Source organism: Somniosus microcephalus, chromosome 11 (assembly GCF_052327205.1).
Source record: "Somniosus microcephalus isolate GS21.2 chromosome 11, FLI_Smic_1.0, whole genome shotgun sequence".
NCBI lineage: Eukaryota > Metazoa > Chordata > Chondrichthyes > Squaliformes > Somniosidae > Somniosus > Somniosus microcephalus.
In genome coordinates, this window is record NC_140997.1 from 194,063,909 (window position 1) to 194,086,718 (window position 22,810).

The 22,810-nt window shown below is 47.5% G+C and overlaps 1 protein-coding gene across 9 annotated transcripts in view; it reads left to right on the forward strand.

The window, feature by feature from the left end:
- The first annotated feature begins 13,028 nt into the window (after window positions 1-13,028).
- The window catches only part of asb14a (ankyrin repeat and SOCS box containing 14a), a 65,109-nt gene continuing 55,327 nt past the window's right edge, over window positions 13,029-22,810 (forward strand). For 4 of the 9 annotated variants that reach the window (XM_086001608.1, XM_086001613.1, XM_086001611.1 and 1 more), the window contains exon 1: window positions 13,030-13,163. Coding sequence is in view for 3 of the 9 variants with exons in the window: in XM_086001604.1 (XP_085857730.1) it covers window positions 17,141-17,268 (128 nt within the window). In the remaining 6 variants the exon portion in view is untranslated. Of the gene's footprint in view, window positions 13,164-17,048; window positions 17,269-22,810 lie in introns of those variants that run through there. The other 5 variants (XM_086001604.1, XM_086001606.1, XM_086001605.1 and 2 more) reach the window with 4 other exon arrangements.

Here is a 22,810-nt window from a genome sequence, read left to right on the forward strand (position 1 = left end):
GTGGTACGCTGATTTCAGGTCAATGGTCGAGAAGACGCGGTACTGCGCGATCTGGTTGACCATATCAGCTATGCGGGGGAGTGGGTAGGCATCCAGCAGGGTGTAGCGATTTATTGTCTGGCTGTAGTCGATGACCAGGCGCTGCTTCTCGCCGGTCTTAACAACCACAACCTGGGCTCGCCAGGGGCTGGTGCTGCCCTCAATAATCCCTTCCTTCAGGAGCCGCTCCACTTCGGTTTTACTGAAAACCCTGTCCCCGGCACTGTATCGCCTGCTCTTTGTGGCGATGGGCTTACAGTCGGGGGTGAGGTTAGCAAACAGTGGGGGGGGGTGACTCTGAGTGTGGAGAGGTTGCACCTGGTGCGCGGCGGGCAATTTGGAAGCTGCTGGCTGTGGACTGTGAGTGGGGGTAGGGGTCCACCGTACGCCATCGTAACACTTTTAAGGTGGCACTGAAAATCTAACCCCAGCAGGACGGCAGCGCAGAGGTCGGGCAGGACCAGAAGTTTAAAATGATCGTACACAGTCCCGTCTACTACGAGTGTCACCACGCAGTAGCCGCCGATGTCCGCCGACTGGGACTCGGAGGCCATAGAAATCCGCTGGTGCGCAGGCAGGACTGGGAGAGAGCAACGCCGCACCGTGTCGGGGTGGATGAAGCTCTCCGTGCTCCCAGAGTCAAAAGGGCAGATTGTATCGTGACCATTTACCTTAATGTCCATTGTGGAACTGGCCAGCTGGTGCGGTCTCGCTTGGTCCAGTGTAACGGATGCCAGCGTAGGGGTCGGTGTGTCGCTGCGGGTATCAGATGAGGCGGTGTTGGGGGCCTGCTGCGTTCCGGCTGTCGTCCAAGATGGCGGCGTCCATGATCCCCATGTGGCTGGAGGCGTCCAAAATGGCTGCTGTACCGGTGGTTCGCACATGGCCGGGGAGGCCCAAGATGGCGGCCCGCATAGCCCACACGCGGCGCTGCTGGGGTTCGAGGTGGCTTTGGCCCTGCAGACGCTAGCGTAGTGTCCCTTCTTCCCGCAGCCCGAGCAGATCGCGTTTTTCGCCGGGGTGTTTTGCCTGGCCACAGAAGTAGCATTTCTGGCCTTGTGACACTGCTGCGGTAGTTGGGCCGTTGCTGGGGTGTAGCTGGGGTGGCGCGGCGCTATGAGGCGGTCCTACCGTGTCCCAGGCTGTCATTCCCCGCGGCGTCCACGGTGCAGAGGAGTAGGCATCCATGCCCCGGTAGGCTGCATCCAATGATAGTGCGAGTTCAGAGGCCTTGTTGAGGTCGAGGTCACTCTGCTCCAACAGTCGCTGTCGGGTGTAATTGGATCTGTGGCCCGCTACAAAAGCGTCCCGGATAAGTTCCTCTGTGTACACGGCGGCCTTTACATCCTTACAACCACAGGCCCGGCCAAGCACAGACAGTGCCTGAAGGTATTCCACGGTCGATTCCCCAGGTTGTTGTTTACGACTCCCCAGAAGGTGCCTGGTGTACACTTCGTTCACTGGGCGCGTGTACTGGTCCTTGAGGAGCTTGATAGCGTCCGTGTACGAGGTCGCGTCTTGGATGACCGAGTACACTCGATGGTTCACTTTGGAGGTCAGGACATCCAGTTTGTCCTCGTCCGATTTGATTGCTGCAGAGGCGGTCAGGAATTTTTCGAAACACTTAAGCCAGTGAGTAAACTTGGTGGATGAGTCCGCCTCCCGATGATCTAAGTCCAGGCATGCTGGTGTGAGGATCTTCTCCATTATAAAAATGTTGTTAATAAAATTGATACGCTATCAATTACTCATAAAAGACTGAGAGTTAAGAGAGTAACTAAAGGCTTTTATTAACAAAAGAATGAAGGTCTGCCTCAAGTGGTCGACCGGTCCAGAATACAAAGGGCTGGGGAGCAGTCACCTTTATACTAGGACTTGTGGGAGGAGTCAGCCGAGGCATGTCCAGGCATGTACACAATGGAATACAAACAGTGGTTTACCACACCCCCCAGCCGCTCTCTCTCATCCCCCCCAGTCGCTCTCTCTCTTCCCCCCCAGTCGCTCTCTCTCTTCCCCCCCAGTCGCTCTCTCTCTTCCCCCAGTCGCTCTCTCTCTTCCCCCCCAGTCGCTCTCTCTCTTCCCCCCCAGTCGCTCTCTCTCTTCCCCCCCAGTCGCTCTCTCTCTTCCCCCCCAGTCGCTCTCTCTCTTCCCCCCCAGTCGCTCTCTCTCTTCCCCCCCAGTCGCTCTCTCTCTTCCCCCCAGTCGCTCTCTCTCTTCCCCCCCCAGTCGCTCTCTCTTTTCCCCCCAGTCGCTCTCTCTCTTCCCTCCCAGTCGCTCTCTCTCTTCCCCCCCAGTCGCTCTCTCTCTTCCCCCTCAGTCGCTCTCTCTCTTCCCCCCCAGTCGCTCTCTCTCTTCCCCCCCAGTCGCTCTCTCTCTTCCCCCCCAGTCGCGCTCTCTCTCCTCCCCCAGTCGCGCTCTCTCTTCCCCCCCAGTCGCGCTCTCTCTTCCCCCCCAGTCGCGCTCTCTCTTCCCCCCCAGTCGCGCGCTCTCTTCCCCCCCAGTCGCTCTCTCTCTTCCCCCCCAGTCGCTCTCTCTCTTCCCCCCAGTCGCTCTCTCTCTTCCCCCCCCAGTCGCTCTCTCTCTTCTCCCCGTCACGCTCTCTCTTCTCCCCCAGTCACGCTCTCCCCCCCCAGTCATGCTCTCTCTTCCCCCCCAGTCGCGCTCTCTCTTCCCCCCAGTCACGCTCTCTCTTCCCCCCCAGTCGCGCGCTCTCTCTTCCCCCCCAGTCGCGCTCTCTCTTCCCCCCCAGTCGCGCTCTCTCTTCCCCCACAGTCGCTCTCTCTCTTCCCCCCCAGTCGCTCTCTCTCTCTCTTCCCCCCCCCCCCAGTCACTCTCTCTCTCTCTTCCCTCCCAGTCGCTCTCTCTCTCGCTCTTCCAACAACAACATGCCATCAAAAAAGCCTCGGCACCGCCGGGCACTCCAGCTAGTATATATATATATATAAAAGGATCGATCTGTCTGTCTGTCCTTCCATCTGTCTGTCTGTCCGGCTATACACTCTAAAGTTATAGAGCGTACCTACACGTGCGTTACGTCCAAAGAAAGCTTACGATTCCAGAACGGCCATAAGCGTATTTACTTTTTGGTCGGACAAAAATTGTTCGCACATTATACAAAAAACCTTCAAAATTCCACTCATTATCCACTCATTAGCATTGACTGACGTCAAAGTCGACCAATCCTGTGCCGTCATGATTGACCAATCCTACAGTTCAGTCACCTGATGGTTGACCAATCGGTGTGTGTGTGGGCGGGACTAATCATTTTCATCTCAGGAATCTGTCAGCCATTATACATCAGCCAGGGCAGCTCAAAACTTTCGTAATCCAGGTCAGTTTCTTTTTTAAAAAAAATAAGATTTACCAAAAATGTTTTATAAGTACTTTAACTTTCATCTTTGAAGGTATTAAAAGCTAGAAATGTTTAGGTTAAAAAACAGTGCAAAACGGGCCTAGGCTTCTCCAACTGCCGACAGCCCAAATCCAGTCCCAGGCTTCCGGCCCACACATCCACCAGGCCCAAAAAAGCCCTGGAAACTGCTGACAACCCAAATCCAGTCCCAGGCTCCCAGCCCACACATCGACCAGCCCCAAAAAAAGCCCTCGCAACGCAGGGCTCCCCTGCTAGTTTCACATAAATGAATGACTTTTTGCAGTGTAGGCATAGTTATAATGTAAGAAAATACAGTAGCTAATTTGCACACAGCAAAATCCCACAAATAGCAATGCTGTAAAAGACTGGTTAATGTGTGTGTTTTTTTAGTGGTTTTGTTCAAGGAATAAATGTTGGCCAGGACACTTGGAGTTTTGGGCACCAATCCTCAAGAAAGATATATTGGCCTTGGAGGGGGTACAGCACAGAGTCACCAGAATCTAAAGGGTTGCATTAACTTGGTTTGTATTCCCTTGAGTTTCGAAGGTTGAGATGTAATCTAATCAAGGGCCAGAATTTTTACCTTGGAGTCGGGTCGGCAACACAATGTTCTGAGTAGCACATTGTTGAGAGCGACTTTAACTTAATGGCCCCAATTGAAAGACTCATGCGCATTTCCCGGCCCGATTAAATGGTGCGGGTTTGATTACGTCATTGATGACTCGTTTCCAGTGCCGATATGTAAAGCAGCCTTGCACGCCAGTCATTTGAAGGTTGCTAGAGGAGGGTGCAACCTGACAAACAAAGGCCTGAGTACTGTTATAAAGTAGCAAGAATGGCTAGCCAAAGGCAGAGGGCTGCACCACACTTTTCAGACTCATCCCTGTATACTCTGGTGGAGGCAGTCAGAGCACACAGGGAGTCCTCTTCCCTGCTGATAAGCGAAGGAGACCTCCACAAGAGACCAAAAGAGTCTGGCTGGATATAGCTGAGGAGGTCAGCAGCAGGGATGTGGTGAGGAGGACCTGGATCCAGTGCAGGAAATGATTCAATGATCTCATGAGGTCAGAAAAGGTGAGTGCACTGACACACTCACCTTCATCCTGCTGTGCCTGTCACCACATCCCCATCACTCTGCCTTCCCAAGCCTACACCTGCACATCATTCCTCACACCAACATACCTTGCATGTCCACCCATCCCTCTCTATGTGCATACTTACATCCCCATCTGACTAACCACCCCTCACACTCACCCTCATCCTAATGCAATCACAGCACGTAACACCACAGAAGGAGGTCATTTGGCATTGGCACCCATCTCCCTCATAGTCACCCTCTACAGATGTAACCCATCCATTCCTACACTCATTCTATCACTCTCATTCAAACTTTTCTTCTTTCCCTCCTTGCAGGAGAAAAAAGCCCAGAATACGCGGGAGAGACAGAGAACCAGAGGTGCCCCTCCAGTCTTCACCCAACTAACAACAGCAGAGGAGGGGGCTCTGGAGATCTCGGGAGCTGGAGAGATGCTGGCGGTGGGAGACAGAGAGAGGGGAACATCCCAGCAACCTGGTAACAGAATCACATTTCATAAAGCCACATGGCATACTATCGTCACTCATATGGTGACTGATGTCATCAGCCAGTGAAATGTCATCATGTGCATAATGGTAACGTTACCCATTCTTATAACACTTCTAATTCATCTCTTTACTTTCCCACAGGTCCATCAACTGTCCCCCCACCCCCAACTATCCAGCCGGAGGAGGAAGACGACTCCTCAGAAGAGCCTCCAGCCTCTGAGGGGGCACTGTTAGCAGACTCGAGTGCACCCAGCACCAGCACAGATGCGCACACCTTGGTGGGTCCTTTGCGCCATAGAGTAGTAGTGTTGTCACCTGGTGTCTCACAATTCACAAGTGAGCAAGAGCAGGTGGTGTTGACAGGGACAGCAGTGGAGACTCCTCGCCAGAGGGCGCAGGACGCTCCAAACTCTGCTGAACAGCATGCAGACGCTGAGCCTCGGGGGCTATCGAGAAATAGGATGATCTTGGAGGGGCAGCAACAATTGCATGAGGCTCTGGCATCTTTTGCAGCCGCGATGTCTGTAAATGTTCAGAGAATGGAGAAGACCATCTCCAACATGAGCACCACCATGTCGCAGGCAATGGCAACGTTGTGCTGTTCCATGGAAAGGATGGCCACCTGCATGGAGCAGCAAATGTGGCAGTCACATGAGCATATGCTAGCTGTGGACAACAGATGGCAGGCACTCATAGACCTCCTCTCTAGGAGGGATGTAAATGTAGACTTGGGTGTTCATCGCCCCATTGCTGTGCAGCAAGGTGCTCTCCAGCTCCTTGCTAGCAGGGAAGTGTGGATGGCTCATGAGAGGGTTGATGGTCAGAGGGGACATGGAAGTGGGGGCTCTTCTCAATGTGCTCCCACTTCTCCCCCGTTGCCTCCCCCTCAGTCAGAGCCTCACATGCTTCCTTGGATCCCGATGGCCGAGTCTGCCCCCGCACAGTCGCAGGAGGAGCAGATTTTGACAGGGCCATTACAGGCTCCAAAACCCAGAGGACATCCGGCAAAAGTATCTAACGCGTCACAGCAGGGAAGTGACCAGCCTGCCTCTACCTCTGCTGAAGCCACAGGGGTTGCACCTCGTAGAAGCACTCAGAAAAGAAAAATGACACAGAAGTATATGCACAAGAGTATGAACATGGGTGTATGTAAAGTGTTAAGTTTCAGTTATTTTGATGACACACAATTGTTTTTCTTTGCACCAGTTTGAGGTCTTATCCATTTTTGCCTCAAACCTTGGAAGTGGCTTTGTCATTTGGAGTGAATGCTGAGACATTACTTAACCTCGAGCATTGGGGCTTTGGGTGAGAGGAATGGCTTGGCCATTATAGGGATGCTTTATGGTGTTGTTCGGGGTGGGGAACTTAGTAGAGCATTTGGCAGCCATGTGGCTGCATTGGAGCAAGTTAAGTAAATCTTCCCGGACAGCAATGTGCGCCGCTGCTGGTGCCGTCTGCACCTCAGGTTCCTCCTCCTCCAAATCCTCATCTTCCACCTGCTGCTCCTCCTCCTCTGAAGAGGCTGTGCACTGTGCGCCTTGCTCCTCCTGCAGCTCCAATCCTCACTGCTGTGCTGTTGTGCAGCGTGCAGCAGACGACAATGATTCTGGAGACACTGGCTGGTGTGTAATGAAGGCCTCCTCCAAATCTGTCAAGGCATCTGAAGTGCACCTTTAGCATGCCTATTGTTTGCTCTATGACACATCTGGCGGAGATGTGGCTCTCATTATAATGCTCCTCGGCCTCAGTACTTGGCGTCCTCAAGGGTGTCATGAGCCACGTCTTTAGTGAATAGCCCTTGTCCCCAAGCAGCCAGCAGGTAAGTCTGTTATGAGGTGTGAAGAGCTGAGGGAGGGTGGACTGGCACAACACGAAAGAGTCATGACAGCTGCCAGTGAATCTGGTGCACACATGCATGATGATCTTTTTATGGTTGCAGATGAGCTGCACATTGAGGGATTGGAAGCTTTTGCGGTTCACAAATATTCCTGGGTGATGTGGGGTTGCCTTGATGACCACATGTGTGCAATCGATGATGCCCTGCACCTGTGGGAAGCCAACCAGAGCTGCAAAGCCGAGCGCCCGCTCAGTAACACTGGCTTCATCAGTGGCAAAGTTGACATAATTGGCTGACTTGTCAAACATGGCATTGGTCGCCTGGGTGACGCATCTGTGGGTGGCTGACTGCGAGATCCTGGAAATGTCTGCTGCAGATCCCTGGAAGGAGCCTGAGGCGAAAAAGTTGATGGTGGTGGTGATTTTGTCTTACAGTCCCTGCTCTCTTATCTCAGTCTCTGGAAGTCCATTAATTCTTTCAACTTTCCTCACAGACTGACTGTCGGCTTTGCTAACAAAGCTTGTTGAAGTCTGCATTTTTAATTTGGTCAAGCAGGCCCAACGCCTCTTCCATTTTAAAATCTAACCGGGTCTACCCAAGGCATATTACAACAGGATTTACAAGTGCAGCAGTAACATAATGAAATCTATAAACTACAATTAGTAATAAAATCAATTGATTTAGTCCATGTTAGTTAGTGGGAATTTGAAATGGAGATTTCTCAGGATTCTTACAAAATGGAGTGAGCAAGAGCCTTTCCATGAGACAAGTAATGAGTTGTAATGTTGCAGAATTTATGTGCTTTTCCCAGCTGTCAATGAATGAACTTGCCAATGGCCACTGAGCTTCCACCTCCCCATCACAGGCGAGGGACCCGACCTCCACGAATCCCGTGTTCCTGCAGTTAAAGTCAAAAGCTGGTGTTAAAATCAATCTTAAGGATCTCTCAACAAGCACTTAATGATTTCAATGAGGTAGCCCGTCTTTGCTGATCAGGTTCATGTCGTGCCGTCAAAGCCACCCTAGTTAGAAGCACAAGGCGGTGGGATGACAGCAGGTTCTCGACGCGCTCGCTATTTCTGGGATCTTTACTACCGACCCACCCCCAAACCCGCACGCTCGGCAACGGGAAAATTCCGGCCAAGGTCTTTAAAACAATAAAGGGATTTGATAGGGTAGATACAGAGAAACTATTTCCTCTGGTGGGGAATCCAAAAACAAGGGGGCAAAATCTTAAAATTAGAGCTGGGCCATTTAGGTGGCATAAGAACATAAGAAATAGGAGCAGGATTAGGCCAATCGGCCCCTCAAGCCTGCTCCACCATTCAGTAAGATCATGGCTGATCTGATCCTAACCTCAAATCTTCTATCACTCTCCATCCCACCCGAACCCATGTGATCTCCCGGGAGAGGCGAAAAACCAGATAAAAACCCAATGGCCAATTTGGGAGAAAAAATCTGGGAAATTCCTCTCCGACCCATCTAGGCAATCGAAACTCTTCCAGGAGATCACTCTGTCCCTATATTTTCTACAGTACTTACCTTCTGTAAAGGCGATCTCCACCCCAGCCAGGAACAGGAATAAAACCATCTCCTGAAATCTAACACAGAATTAGAACACAAGAAGTAGGAGCAGAACCAGGCTACACGGCCCCTGGGCCCGCTCCACTACCCACAGGGCCACGACCATTCCGAACCTAGACTCATGTCCAATTTCCTGCCCGCTCCCCGTAACCCTTAATTCCCTTTACTTCTAGGAAACTATCTATTTCTGTTTTAAATTTATTTAATGATGTAGCTTCCACAGCTTTCTGGGGCAGCAAATTCCATAAACCTACCACCCTCTGAGTGAAGAAGTTTCTCCTCATCTCAGTTTTGAAAGAGCAGCCCCTTATTTTAAGATTATGCCCCCTAGTTCTAGTTTCACCCATCATTGGGAACATCCTCACCGCATCCACCCGATCAAGCCCCTTCACAATCTTATATGTTTCAATAAGATCGCCTCTCATTCTTCTGAACTCCAATGAGTAGAGTCCCAATCTACTCAACCTCTCCTCATATGACCACCCCCTCATCCCCGGGATTAACCGAGTGAACCTTCTTTGTACTGACTCGAGAGCAAGTATGTCCTTTCTTAAGTATGGACACCAAAACTGTATGCAGTATTCCAGGTGCGGTCTTACCAATACCTTGTATAACTGCAGCAATACCGCCCTGTTTTTATATTCTATCCCCCTAGCAATAAAAGCCAACATTCCATTGGCCTTCTTGATCACTTGCTGCACCTGCATACTAACTTTTTGAGTTTCGTGCACCAGGACCCCCAGATCCCTTTGTACTACAGTACTTTCCAGTTTCTTGCCATTAAGATAATAACTTGCTCTATGATTTTTCCTGCCAAAGTGCATAACCTCACACTTTCCAGTATTGTATTCCATCTGCCAAATCTCTGCCCACTTACTTAGCCTGTCTATGTCACTTTGCAGGTTTTTTATGTCCTCCTCACTCACTACTTTCCCTCCCATCTTTGTATCATCTGCAAACTTTGATATGTTACACTCGGTCCCCTCCTCCAAATCGTTAATATAGATTGTAAAGAGTTGGGGACCCAGCACTGACCCCTGCGGAACACCACTAGTTACTGATTGCCAGTCTGAGAATGAACCATTTATCCCAACTCTCTGCTTTCTGTTAGAGAGCCAATTCTCCACCCACGCCAGAATATTACCCCCAATCCTGTGATTTTTTATCTTGAGCAATAATCTTTTGTGTGGCACCTTGTCAAATGCCTTTTGGAAGTCTAAATACACTACGTCCACTGGTTCTCCTTTATCCACCCTGTATGTTACTTCCTCAAAGAACTCAAGCAAATTTGTCAAACATGACTTCCCCTTCATGAAACCATGCTGAGTTTGTCCTATTAAATTATGTTTATCCAAATGTCCCGTTACTGTCTCCTTAATAATGGACTCTAACATTTTACCAACCACAGATGTTAGGCTAACAGGTCTATAGTTTCCAGCCTTCTGCCTGCTACCCTTTTTAAATAAGGGTGTTACATTAGCAGTTTTCCAATCTGCCGGGACCTTTGCTGAGTCCAGGGAGTTTTGGAAAATTATTACCAATGCATCCACAATCCCTACCGCCACTTCCCTCAAGACCCTAGGATGTAAGCCATCAGGTCCAGGGGATTTATCCGGCTTAAGTCCCATTATTTTACCAAGTACCACTTCCTTAGTGATTTTAATCGTATTTAGCTCCTCTCCCCCTGTTTGTCCAGTGTTGAGATATTCTTAGTGTCCTCTACCGTAAAGGCTGATACAAAATATTTGTTCAGCATTTTTGCCACCTCCATGTTTCCCACCATTAATTTCCCAGTCTCATCCTCTAAGGGACCAACATTTACTTTAGCCACCCTTTTTCTTTTTATATAACTATAGAAACTTTTGCTATCCGTTTTTATATTTTTTGCTAATTTACTTTCATAATCTATCTTCCCTTTCTTAATCAATCTTTTAGTTATTTTTTGCTGTCTTTTAAAGACTTCCCAATCTTCTATCCTCCCACTAGATTTGGCTACCTTATATGCCCTTGTTTTTAGTCGGATACTATCCTTAATTACTTTACTTAGCCACGGATGGCTATCTTTTCTTTTACACCCTTTTTTCCTCAGTGGAATATATATTTTTTGGAAGTTGTAAAATAACTCCTTAAATGTACACCACTGATCATGTATCATCTTACCCTTTAATCTATTTTCCCAGTCCACTCTAATCAATTCCGCTCTCATACCTTCATAGTCTCCTTTATTCAAGCTCAGCACGCTTGTTTGAGATCCAACCTTCTCACCCTCTACTTGAATATGGAATTCAACCATGTTATGGTCACTCATTCCAAGGGGATCCTTTACTAGGACAATTTTAATTAATCCTGTCTCATTACACAGGAGCAAATCTAAGGTTGCTTGCCCCCTGGTCGGTTCAGTTACATACTGCTCAAGAAACCCATCCCTAATACACTCAATGAACTCATCCTCAAGGCTGCTCTGCCCAATTTGATTTGTCCAGTTAATATGATAGTTAATATCCCCCATAATTATAGCTGTTCCCTTATTACAAGCCTCAACTATTTCCTGATTAATACTCCGTCCAACAGAGTTGCAACTGTTCAGAGGCCTATAGACTACGCCCACTAGTGTTTTTTTCCCCTTATTATTCCTTATCTCTACCCAAACTGTTTCACTATCCTGCTCCTTTGACCCAATATCATTTCTCTGTATTATAGTGATTCCTTCTTTTATTAACATAGCCACCCCACCTCCCCTCCCTTCCTGCCTGTCCTTCCTGATTGTTAAATAACCTGGTATGTTTAATTCCCAGTCATGGTCACCCTGCAGCCATGTTTCTGTAATGGCCACAAGATCATACCCATATGTAGTTATTTGTGCCATTAACTCATTCATTTTGTTACGAATGCTACGTGCATTCAGATAAAGAACTTTCAAATATGTTTTGTGACACTTAGTTCCTGTTTTTTCCCCTTTTACTACTTTACCTTTTACTCCATACCTTCTGTCCCTTCCTGACACGTTCTGTTTTTTAATTTCCCCACTGCTACCTAAGTCTATGACCTTCTCTGTTGTCATTTCTGTTATTTGCTCTCTAGAAACCTCCCCCCCACTAATTAGTTTAAAGCCCTCTCTACAGCCCTAGTTATATGATTCGCCAGGACTCTAGTCCCAGCACTGGCCAAGTGGAGTCCGTCCCAACGGAACAGCTCCCTCCTGTCCCAGTACTGGTGCCAGTGTCCCAAGAAGCAAAACCCATTTCTCCCACACCAGTCTTTGAGCCACGCATTTAACTCTTTAATTTTATTTATCCTAGCCAAATTCGCTCGTGGCTCAGGTAATAATCCAGAGTTTATTACCCTTGAGGTTCTGTTTTTTAATTTGACCCCTAGCTGCTCATACTCCTTTAACAGAACCTTCTTCCTTGTCCTATCTACGTCATTTGTACCAACATGGACCACGACAACTGGATCCTCCCCCTCCCACTTCAAGTTTCTTTCCAGCCCAGAAGAGATGTCCTTAACCCTGGCACTGGGCAGGCAACACAGCCTTCGGGACTCCCGCTCTTGACTGCAGAGAACCCTATCTATCCCCCTAATGATACTATCCCCTACCACTACAACATTTCTTTTTACTCCCTCCCCTTGAATGGCCCCCTGTACCATGGTGCTGTGGCCAGGTTGCTCATCCTCCCTGCAGTCCCCACTCCTGCCCTCACAGGGAGTAAGAACCTCAATCCTGCTTGACAAGAGCAAGGGCTGCAGCTCCTTCAACACTACATCCTGGATCCCTGTACCTTCCTCACTCGTAGTCACACCGTCCTGTCCCTGACCACGGACTACATCTGCAGTAATTAATTTCATTCGTGTGACCACCTCCTGAAACATAGAGTCCAGGAACTTCTCCCCCTCCCTGATGTGTCACAGTGTCTGAAGCTCGGTCTCAAGCTCTTTAACATGGAGCTTGAGTTCCTCTAGCAGCAAACACTTATCGCAAATGTAATCACCGTGAGCCTCAATGGGGTCCACCAGCTCCCACATTTCACAACAGTGACACATCACCTGTTCACCCATATCTGTGTAATTAATTAAATTTCTTATGTCCATTTTTGACAATAAACACAACCAAATTCTTTGATTCTAATTGATAATCATATTTTAAATTCTCTCAAAAAAAACTGGTATGAGAGAGCAGAGACTGAGAGCGAGGAGAAGCAAATGAACAATTTTCACTTTGCTGTTAGTAAAATACATGTACGCTGATGACCAGTTCTAACTTTCCACTACCTGCCATGACCCATCTCTGCTGTGGGGTGCAACATCCAGTCTTGGAAAATCCACAATTACCTCCCGTTAAACTTTGGGAAGACGAAAGCCACTGACATCATTGATAAATGAGTGGTGAATAAAGTTAAGATTAAAAATATAAAAATAAAATTAGGTATGCCCACTCCTGGCATAATCACTGGGGTTAGTGCTACAGATGTAAACCTTATAAGGAATTCTGGGGTTAGATTTCCGTGTTCCCTTCTGAAGAAGTAAAATAGAACAAGATCTGGTAAAGGAAAGAGCTAAACTGCTCTCCCTGGGATTTGTGACATTGGATCATTTCAGACTGAGAGAGACAGGCAAGCAGACAGAAAAAGCCAGTGCTGTTATTTTTAGCACTTGGTTGAGTCAGTGTCTCAAAACTGACACGAGCGAACATTGGAAAACAACACAGTCAAAATGCTCCAGGTTATATTTTGAGTAAAGAATCACGAGGTGAGTAGAAACTGCTGGAAGATACATTTCTAGAAGCACTGAAAGTAGTGCTAGCATTTCTGTTTAATGGTCAGCGATAGTGGCACCTAAACAATTATGTTGTTTACTGCAGTCACTAAATATAAATAGAGCAAATAAATCTGCAGCTCTCATGGTTCCTGTTCATTTTCAAACTCTAGTTGGAATTGAAAGATACTAGAAATTTGCATTTTTGTAAACTATCTCTTATCTTAGTTTGACAGTCTTCGTGGTGACAGAACTTTATTTTCTAAGGCATTTTCTCCCATTCCAGGATCAAAGGGACAAAATATTCTCTAAGAAAACATTCTTCATGGAGATCACAGTTGGGCCTAGAAATTTGACCGTGCCATGCCTGCTTTTTGGGCACTAAGTGGACACATAAGTCCAATATGGCGGGCAGGAAACGCACGTTCATTACGGGCCATAAATGCACCGCCGGCCATATTGGACCGGACTTCTCTGTAGGCGTGCAGGGCACATGACAGAACGATTTAAAGCAATGAATAACTTATATAAACAAGGTTCCCCTGCTTGTTGTAGGACCCTTTTGTGAGATTGGCCTGCCCAAGCACCTGACTTGCCATGTGTTAAACTCACCCAGCAAGGCAGGAAGGACCCTTCACCACTGCTATTTAAAGGGATTATGCGATACAGGTTAGTTGCTGGTTTGTAATTTTTTTTATTCGTTCCTGGGATATGGGCGTCGCTGGCAAGGCCAGCATTTATTGCCCATCCCTAATAGCCCTTGAGAAGTGGGTGGTGAGCTGCTTTCCTAAACCGCTACAGTCCTTGTGGTGAAGGTACTGCCGTAGTGCTGTTAGGGAGGGAGTTCCAGGATTGTGTCCCAGTGATGATGAAGGAACAACAATATATTTCCAAGTCAGGAAACTTGGAGGGGAACTTGGAGGTGGTGGTGTTCCCATGCACCTGCTGCCCTTGCCCTTCTAGTTGGTAGAGGTCATGGGTTTGGGACGTGCTGTCAAAGAAGCTTTGGCGAGTTGCTGCTGTGCATCTTGTAGATGGTACACACTGCAGCCATGGTGCGCTGATGGTGAAGGGAGTGAATGTTTAAGGTGGTGGATGGGGTGCCAATCAAGCAGGCTGCTTTGTTCTGGATGGTGTTGAGCTTCATGAGTGTTGTTGGAGCTGCACCCAAGCAAGTGGAGACTATTCCATCACACTCCTGACTTATGCCTTGTAGATGGTAGAAAGGTTTTGGGAGTCAGGAGGTGAGACACTCACCAAAGAATACCCAGCCTCTGACTTGCTCTTGTAGCCGCAGTATTTATGTGACTGGTCCAGTTAAGTTTCTGGTCAATGGTGACCCTCCATGATGTTGATGTTGGGGTATTCAGCAATGGTAATGCCGTTGACTGTCAAGAGGCGGTGGTTAGACACTCTCTTGTTGGAGAGAGTCATTGCCTGGCACTTGTGTGGTGTGAATGTTACCTGCCACTTATCAGCCCAAGCCTGAACGTCGTCCAGGTCTTGTTGCATGCGGGCATGGACTGCTTCATTATCTGGGGAGTTGTGAATGGAACTGAACACTGTGCAGTCATCAGCAAACATCCCCATTTCTGACCGTATGATGGAGGGAAGGTCATTGATGAAGCAGCTGAAGATGGTGGGGCCTAGGACACTGCCTCGAGAAAGTCCTGCAGCGATGTCCTGGGGTTGAGATGATTGGCCTTCAACCACCACAGCCATCTTCCTTTGTGCTATGTATGACTCCAGCCAGTGGAGAGTTTTTCCCCTGATTCTCATTGACTTCAAATTTACTGAGGCTCCTTGATGCCACACTCTGTCAAATGCTGCCTTGATGTCAAGGGCAGTCACTCTCACCTCACCTCTGGAATTCAGCTCTTTTGTCCATGTTTGGACCAAGGCTGCAATGAGGTCTGGAGCCGAGCGGTCCTGGTGGAACCCAAACTGAGCATCAGTGAGCAGGTTATTGGTGAGTAAGTGCCACTTGATAGCACTGTCGATGACACTTTCCATCACTTTGCTGATGATTGAGAGTAGACTGATGGGGTGGTAATTGGCTGGATTGGAATTGTCCTGTTTTTTGTGGACAGGACATACCTGGACAGTTTTCCACATTGTCGGGCAGATGCCAGTGTTGTAGCTGAACTGGAATAGCTTCGCTGGAGGTGCGGCTAGTTCTGGAGCACAAGTCTTCAGCACTACAGCCGGGATGTAGTCGGGGCCCATAGCCTTTGCAGTATCCAGTGTGCTCAGCCATTTCTTGATTATCATGTGGAGTGTATCGAATTGGCTGAAGACTGGCTTCTGTGATGAGGTCGAGATGGATCATCCACTCGGCACTTCTGGCTGAAGATGGTTGCAAACATTTCAGCCTTGTCTTTTGCGCTTGCATGCTGGGCTCCGCCATCAAAAAAAAAAAATCAAATCAAAAATCAAATCAACTTTTATTGTCATTGTTCGTGCACAAGTGCAGTACAATGAAATGTAGGCTTGCGGCTCCCGAGAGTGTACATTTAGATTAAGACACTGAGGATGGTGATGTTCCTGGAGCCTCCTCGTCTCGTCAGTTATTTAATGGTCCACCACCATTCACAACTGGATGTGGCAGGACTGCAGAGCTTTGATCTGATCCGTTGGTTGTGGGCTCACTTAGCCCTGTCTATAGCATGCTGCTTCCGTTGTTCAGCATGCATGTAGTCCTGTGTTGCAGCTTCCCCAGGTTGGCACCTCATTTTTAGGTACGCCTGGTGCTGCTTCTGGCATGCTCTTCTACGCTCCTCATTGAACCAGGGTTGGTCCCCTGGCTTGATGGTAATGGTAGAGTGAGGGATATGCTGGGCTATGAGGTTACAGATTGTGGTGGAATACAATTCTGCTGCTGCTGATGACCCACAGCGCCTCATGGATGCCCAGTTTTGAGCTGCTAGATCTGTTCTGAATCTATCCCATTTAGCACCGTGGCAGTGCCACACATCACGATGGAGGGTGTCCTCAGTGTGAAGGCGGGATTTCGTCTCCACAAGGACTGTGCAGTGGTCACTGCTACCAATGTCATGGACAGATGCACCTGCGACAGGTAGATTGGCGAGAATGAGGTCAAGAAGCTTTTTCCCTCGAGTTTGTTCTTTCACCACCTGCTGCAGGCCCAGTCTGGTAGCTATGTCCTTCAGGACTCGGCCAGCTCGGTCAGTAGTGGTGCTACCAAGCCACTCTTGGTGATGGACATTTAAGTCCCCCACCCAGAGTAGCCCTTGCTACCCTCAGTGCTTCTTCCAAGTGGTTTTCAACATGGAGGAGTACTGATCAGCAGGAAGTTTCCTTGCCCATGTTTGATCTGATGCCATGAAACTTCATGGGGTCCGGAGTCAATGTTCCAGGGCCACTCCCTCCCGAATGTAAACCACTGTGCTGCCACCTCTGGTGGGTCTGTCCTGCTGGTGGGACAGGGCATACCCAGGGATGATGATGGAGGAGCCTGGAACATTGGCTGAAAGGTATGATTCTGTGAGTATGACTGTGTCAGGACTGCTCTCCCAATTTTGGCACAAGTCCCCAGATGTTAGTGAGCAGTACTTTGCAGGGTCAACTGGACTGGGTGTGCCTTTATCGTGTCCAAAGCCGGCACCGGTGGTCCGTTCGGTTTTACTCTTATTATTGTTTCTTGTAGTGGTTTGTTGCAACTGAGCGGCTTGCTAGGCCATTGCAGAGGGCAGTGAAGAGTCAACCACATCGCTGTGGGTCTGGAGTGACATATAGGCCAGACTGGGAAAGGACGGCAGAATTCCTTCCCTTTAAAGGGCATTAGTGAATTAGAGAATAAAGCTAAGGGAGGAAAATGGGAGCTAACTGAGTTACTCTCTTTTTTTCATATATTCACAGGACTCCTTCACTACATAAATATGGTACACTATTTCCTTGGAGTGAAAGGGAAACACAATTTTTAGGTCAGAATCTGACTTATAACATTCATCATGAATGTGCCTACAACAGATGAGGAGTGGGAAGAACAAGAAATACTGCAGCATGTAATAGAACAAAGTCTACTAGAAATCTGTACAGGGGATTCTTGTATCCCTTCTGTTGACGTGGAGGATTTAAGGTACAGTGCAGTAATGTTCTTACCTCTACCCTATATTAAATCACCACTCTTCACTAATTGCAGCCTCGTCCTGTTATTCAGGTGTACCGAACCACTGCTTCTATCTTTTTCTGCAAAATAAATAGTTTATTCAGACTACAATTAGCAACAACATATAAGAACATAATAACATAAGAAATAGAAGCAGGAGTAGGCCATTCTGTCCTTCAAGCCTGCTCTGCCATTCAATGAGATCATGGCTGATCTTCTGCCTCAACTCCATTCACCGGCCCTATCGCCATATCCCTTGATGCCTTTACTAGTCAGAAATCTATCGACTTCTGTTTTGAATATACCCAATGACTGAGCCTCCACAGCCCTCTGGAGTAGAGAATTCCATAGATTCAGCACCCTCTGTGTGAAAAAAATTCTTCTCATCTCAGTCTTGAATGGCCTACCCTTTATCTTGAGCCTGTGGCCCCTGGTTTTAGACTCCCCAACCAAGGGAAACATTCTCTCAGCATCCATCCTATCAAGCCCTGTAATAATTTGGTATGCTTCAATGAGATCCCCTCTCATTCTTCTGAATTCAAAAGAATACAGGCCTAGTTTACTCAATCTCTTCTCATACGACAGACCCGCCATCCCAGGAATCAATCTCGTGAACCTTCGTTGCACTCCCTCTATGGCAAACATATCCTTCCTTAAGTAAGGAGACCAAAATTGTACACTGTACTCCAGGTGTGGTCTCACCAAGGCCCTATATAATTGGAGTAAGACTTCTTTACTCCTGTACTCAAATCCTCTTGTAATGAAGGCCAGCATACCATTTGCCTTCCTAATGGCTTGCTGCACCTGCACATTCACTTTTAGTGACTCATGTACAAGGACACCCAGGTCCCTTTGCATTCCCCAATCTTTCACCATTTAGGAAATACTCTGCCTTTCTGTTTTTTCTACCAAAGTGGATAACTTCACATTTATCCACATTATATTCCATCTGCCATGTTCTCGTCCACTCACTGAGCCTGTCGAGATCCCCTTGAAGCCTCTTCACATCCTCTTCGCAACTGACACTGCCACCTAGCTTTGTATCATCAGCAAATTAGGAAATGTTACATTTAGTCCCCTCATCCAAATCATTGATATAGATTGTGAATAGCTGGGACCCAGCACCGATTCTTGCGGTACCACACTAGTCATAGCCTGCCATCCTGAAAAAGACTTGTTTATCCCTACTCTTTGTTTTCTGTCTGTTAACCAATTCTCAATCCATGCTAGTATATTACCCCCAATTCCATGTGCCCTAATTTTGTTCACCAGCCTCTTGTGTGGGACCTTATCGAAGGCCTTCTGAAAATCCAGATACACCACATCTATCGGTTCCCCTTTGTCTACTCCACTAGTTACATCCTCAAAGAACTCCAATAGGTTTGTCAACCAGGAGTTCCCTTTCATAAATCCATGTTGACTCTGCCCAATCTTACTATTAGTTTCTAAGTGCCCAGTTATTGCACCCTTTATAATAGATTCCAGCATTTTCCCAACTACTGATGTGAGGCTAACAGGTCTGTAGTTCCCCTTTTTCTCTCTCCCTCCTTTCTTAAATAGTAGGGCTACATTTGCTATCCTCCAATCTGCAGGAGCCGTTCCAGAATCTATAGAATTTTGGAAGATGACAACCAATGCGTCCACTATTCCAATGGCCACCTCTTTCAAAACCCTAGGATGTAGGTCATCCGGTCCTTGGGATTTATCGACTTTTAGTCCCATTAATTTTGCTAGTACTATTTTTTTACTAATAATAATTTCTTTAAGTTCCTCATTCTTGGTTTTCTCGTATTTCTGGGAAGTTTTTTGTGTCTTCCTCTGTGAAGACAGAAACAAGGTATTTATTTAATTTCTCTGCCATTTCCTCATTCCCCATTATAAATTCTCCCGTCTCTGGCTGTAAAGGACCTACATTTACCTTCGCCAGTCTTTTCCTTTTCACGTACCTATAGAAGCTTTTACAATCCGTTTTTATATTTTTTGCTAGTTTGTGCTCATATTCCATTTTCCCTTTCTTTATCAATTCCTTGGTCCCCCTTTGCTGATTTCTAAAAAGATCCCAATCCTCAGGCTGACCACTTTTTCTGGCAACTTTATGTTTCCTCCTTTGACTTAATACTAGCTTTAATTTCTTTTCTTAGCCATGGTTGGATCACTTTTCCTTTTGGGTTTTTATGCCCTGGAGGAATATATGTTTGTTGCAAATAATGCATTATTTCCTTGAATGTTAGCCATTGTATGTCCACCTTCATACCTTTTAGTGTAGTCTCCCAATCTACCATGGCCAACTTGTCCCTCATACCCTTGTACTTTCCTCTGTTTACATTGAAGACCTTAGTTTCAGATTGGACTACATCACTCTCAAACGTAATGTAAAATTCAGTCATATTATGATTACTTGTCCCTAAATGCCCCTTTACCACAAGATTATTGATTAGCCCTTTCTCATTACACAGTACCAGATCCAGAATAGCCTGTTCCGTGGTTGGTTCCTCCACATACTGATCCAGGAAACCATCTTGCATGCATTCCAAGAATTCGTCCTCCACACCATTAGTGGTAATTTGATTTGCCCAGTCAATATGTAGATTAAAGTCCCCCATGATTACCGTATTGTCCTTGTTACATGCACTTCTAATCTCTTGATTGATACTGTGCCCTACATTACCATTACTGTTTGGTGGCCTATACACAACTCCCACCAATGTTTTCCGCCCTTTGCTGTTCCTTAGCTCCACCCAAACTGATTCCAGTTCTACATCACGATCTGCCAAGCCAAGGTCTTTTATCTCTACCGTACCGATCTCATCCCTTATTAACAGCGCTACGCCACCTCCTTTTCCTTTTTGTCTGTCCTTCCTAAATGTTGAGTACCCTGGAATATTCAGTTCCCAGCTTTGGTTACCCTGCAACCATGTCTCTGTAATAGCAATTACACCATACCCATTTACTTCTATTAGTGCCATTAATTCATCCACTTTGTTGCGAATGCTACGTGCATTTAGAAAAAGTGCCTTCAACTTTACCTGTTTAATATTTTTCTGCACTTTGACCCTCTTTACTGTTGGCCTTTGTTTCTGCTCCCTACTAGTTTTGCTGACTACTTTTCTAACTTGCATTTCCAGCTTTCTTTCTCTCCATTCTGGGTCCACTCCTTAGGTTCCCAGCCCCCTGACAAATTAGTTTAAATCCTTCCCAACAGCACTAGCAAACCCCCCTGTGAGGATGTTGGTCTTGTTTCTGCCGAGGTGTAACCCATCCAGCTTGTACAGGTCCCACCTTCCCCAGAATTGGTCCCAATGCCTCAAGAATTTAAATCCCTCCCTCCTACACCTCCTGCATTCATCTGGTCTATTCTCCTATTTCTGCTCTCGCTAGCATGTGGCACTGGGAGTAATCCTGAGATTACTACCTTTGAGGTCCTGCTTTTTAATTTATTTCCTAGTTCCCTATATTCTGCTTGCAGGACCTCGTCCCTCTTTCTACCTATGTCGTTGGTACCGATATGGACCACGACCTCTTGCTGTTCAGCCTCCCTCTTCAGAATGTCCTGCAGCCGCTCAGCGACATCCTTGACCCTGGCACCAGGGAGGCAACATACCATCCTGGAGTCACGACTGCGGCCACAGAAACGTCTATCTGTTCCCCTTTGATAGAATCCCCTATCACTATTGCTCTCCCACTCTTTTTCCTCCCCTCCTGTGCAGCTGAGCCACTCGTAGTGCCACGGACTTGGCTCTTGCTGCATTCCCCTGAGAAACCACCTCCCCCAGCAGTATCCAAAATGGAAAATCTGTTGGAGAGGGAGATGGACCCAGGGGACTCCTGCACTACCTTCCTAGTTCTTTTACTCTGTCTGGCAGTCACCCATTCCCTGTCTCCCTGTGCACTCTTTACCTGCGGTGTGACCACCTCGTTAAACGTGCTATCCACGAAGATCTCAGCCTCGCGGATGCTCCACAGTGACTCCAGTTGCAGCTCCAGCTCCGAAATGCAGATTTTGAGTAGCTGCAGCTGGAGACACTTCCTGCACATGTGTTCGCCCTGGACACCGAAGGTGTCCCTGGCTTCCCACATAGCACAGGAGGAACACTCCACGCTGCCAAGCTGTCCTGCAATGCCCTACCCTTAATTTACTCCCTTTACTTTCTTTAAATTAAAGAATATTAAATACACTAGGGACCTTACTTCACTTTAAACGCTACTTACTCTAAACTAGAGACCTTACTTTTACTTTAACGACTGGACTGTAGAAATACTCACCAGGTCCTACTTACCAAGATGACATAAAGCTGGGTGGGTGTGTGTGCTGTGAGGAGGATGCGGAGAAACTCCAGTATGATTTGGACAGGTTGAGTGATTGGGCAGAAGCATGGCAGATGCAATATAACGTGGATAAATGTGAGGTTATCCACTTTGGTGTTAAAAACAGGAAGGCAGATTATTATCTGAATGGCAATAGATTGGGAGAAGGGGAAGTGCAACGAGACCTGGGTGTCCTTGTGCACCAGTCGCTGAAAGTAAGCATGCAGGTGCAGCAGGCGGTTAAGAAGGCAAATGGTATGTTGGCCTTCGTAGCGAGAGGGTTTGAGTACAGGAACAAGAATGTCTTGCTGCAGATGTACAGGGCCTTGGTGAGGCCACATCTTGAGTATTGTGTGCAGTTTTGGTCGCCTTATCTGAGGAAGGATGTTCTTGCCATGGAAGGAGTGCAGCGAAGATTCACCAGACTGATACCTGGGATGGCAGGAATGACGTATGAGGAGAGATTGGGTCAATTGGGCTTGTACTCACTGGAGTTTAGAAGAATGAGAGGGGATCTCATCGAAACTTATAAAATTCTAACAGGACTAGACAGACTAGATGCTGGAAGGATGTTCCCGATGGCTGGGGAGTCCAGAACCAGGGATCACAGTCTAAGGATAAGGGGTAAGCCAATTAGGACAGAGATGAGGAGGAATTTCTTCACCCAGAGAGTGGTGAACCTGTGGAATTCTCTACCACAGAAGGCAGTAGAGGCCAATTCATTAAATATATTCAAGAAAGAGTTGGATATATTTCTTAAGGCTACAGGGATCAAGGGATATGGGGAGAAGGCAGGAACAGGGTACTGAATTTGGATGATCAGCCATGATCTTATTGAATGGCGGAGCAGGCTCGAGGGGCTGAATGGCCTACTCCTGCTCCTATCTTCTATGTTTCTATGTTTTTTTACCAATCCGCTCCTTCCTTTGTGCCAACGTCACTTTTAATCTTTGACGTCACTTTCGAATGTTGCCTGTTGAGGCCCGCTCTCATTGCTGCTTCCAATAGCTCGGTCTGGACCTCGAGCCTCGGGCTTTATTTCCTCACTCCTCTTTCGCCTGTTCCCTCACAGGTCGGTCCGCTCTTGCTGCTGCTCCCAATAGCTCGGTCTGGGCCTCGAGCCTCGGGCTTTATTTCCTCACTCCTCCTTCGCCTGTTCCCTCACAAGTCGGTCCGCTCTCGCTGCTGCTCCCAATAGCTCGGTCTG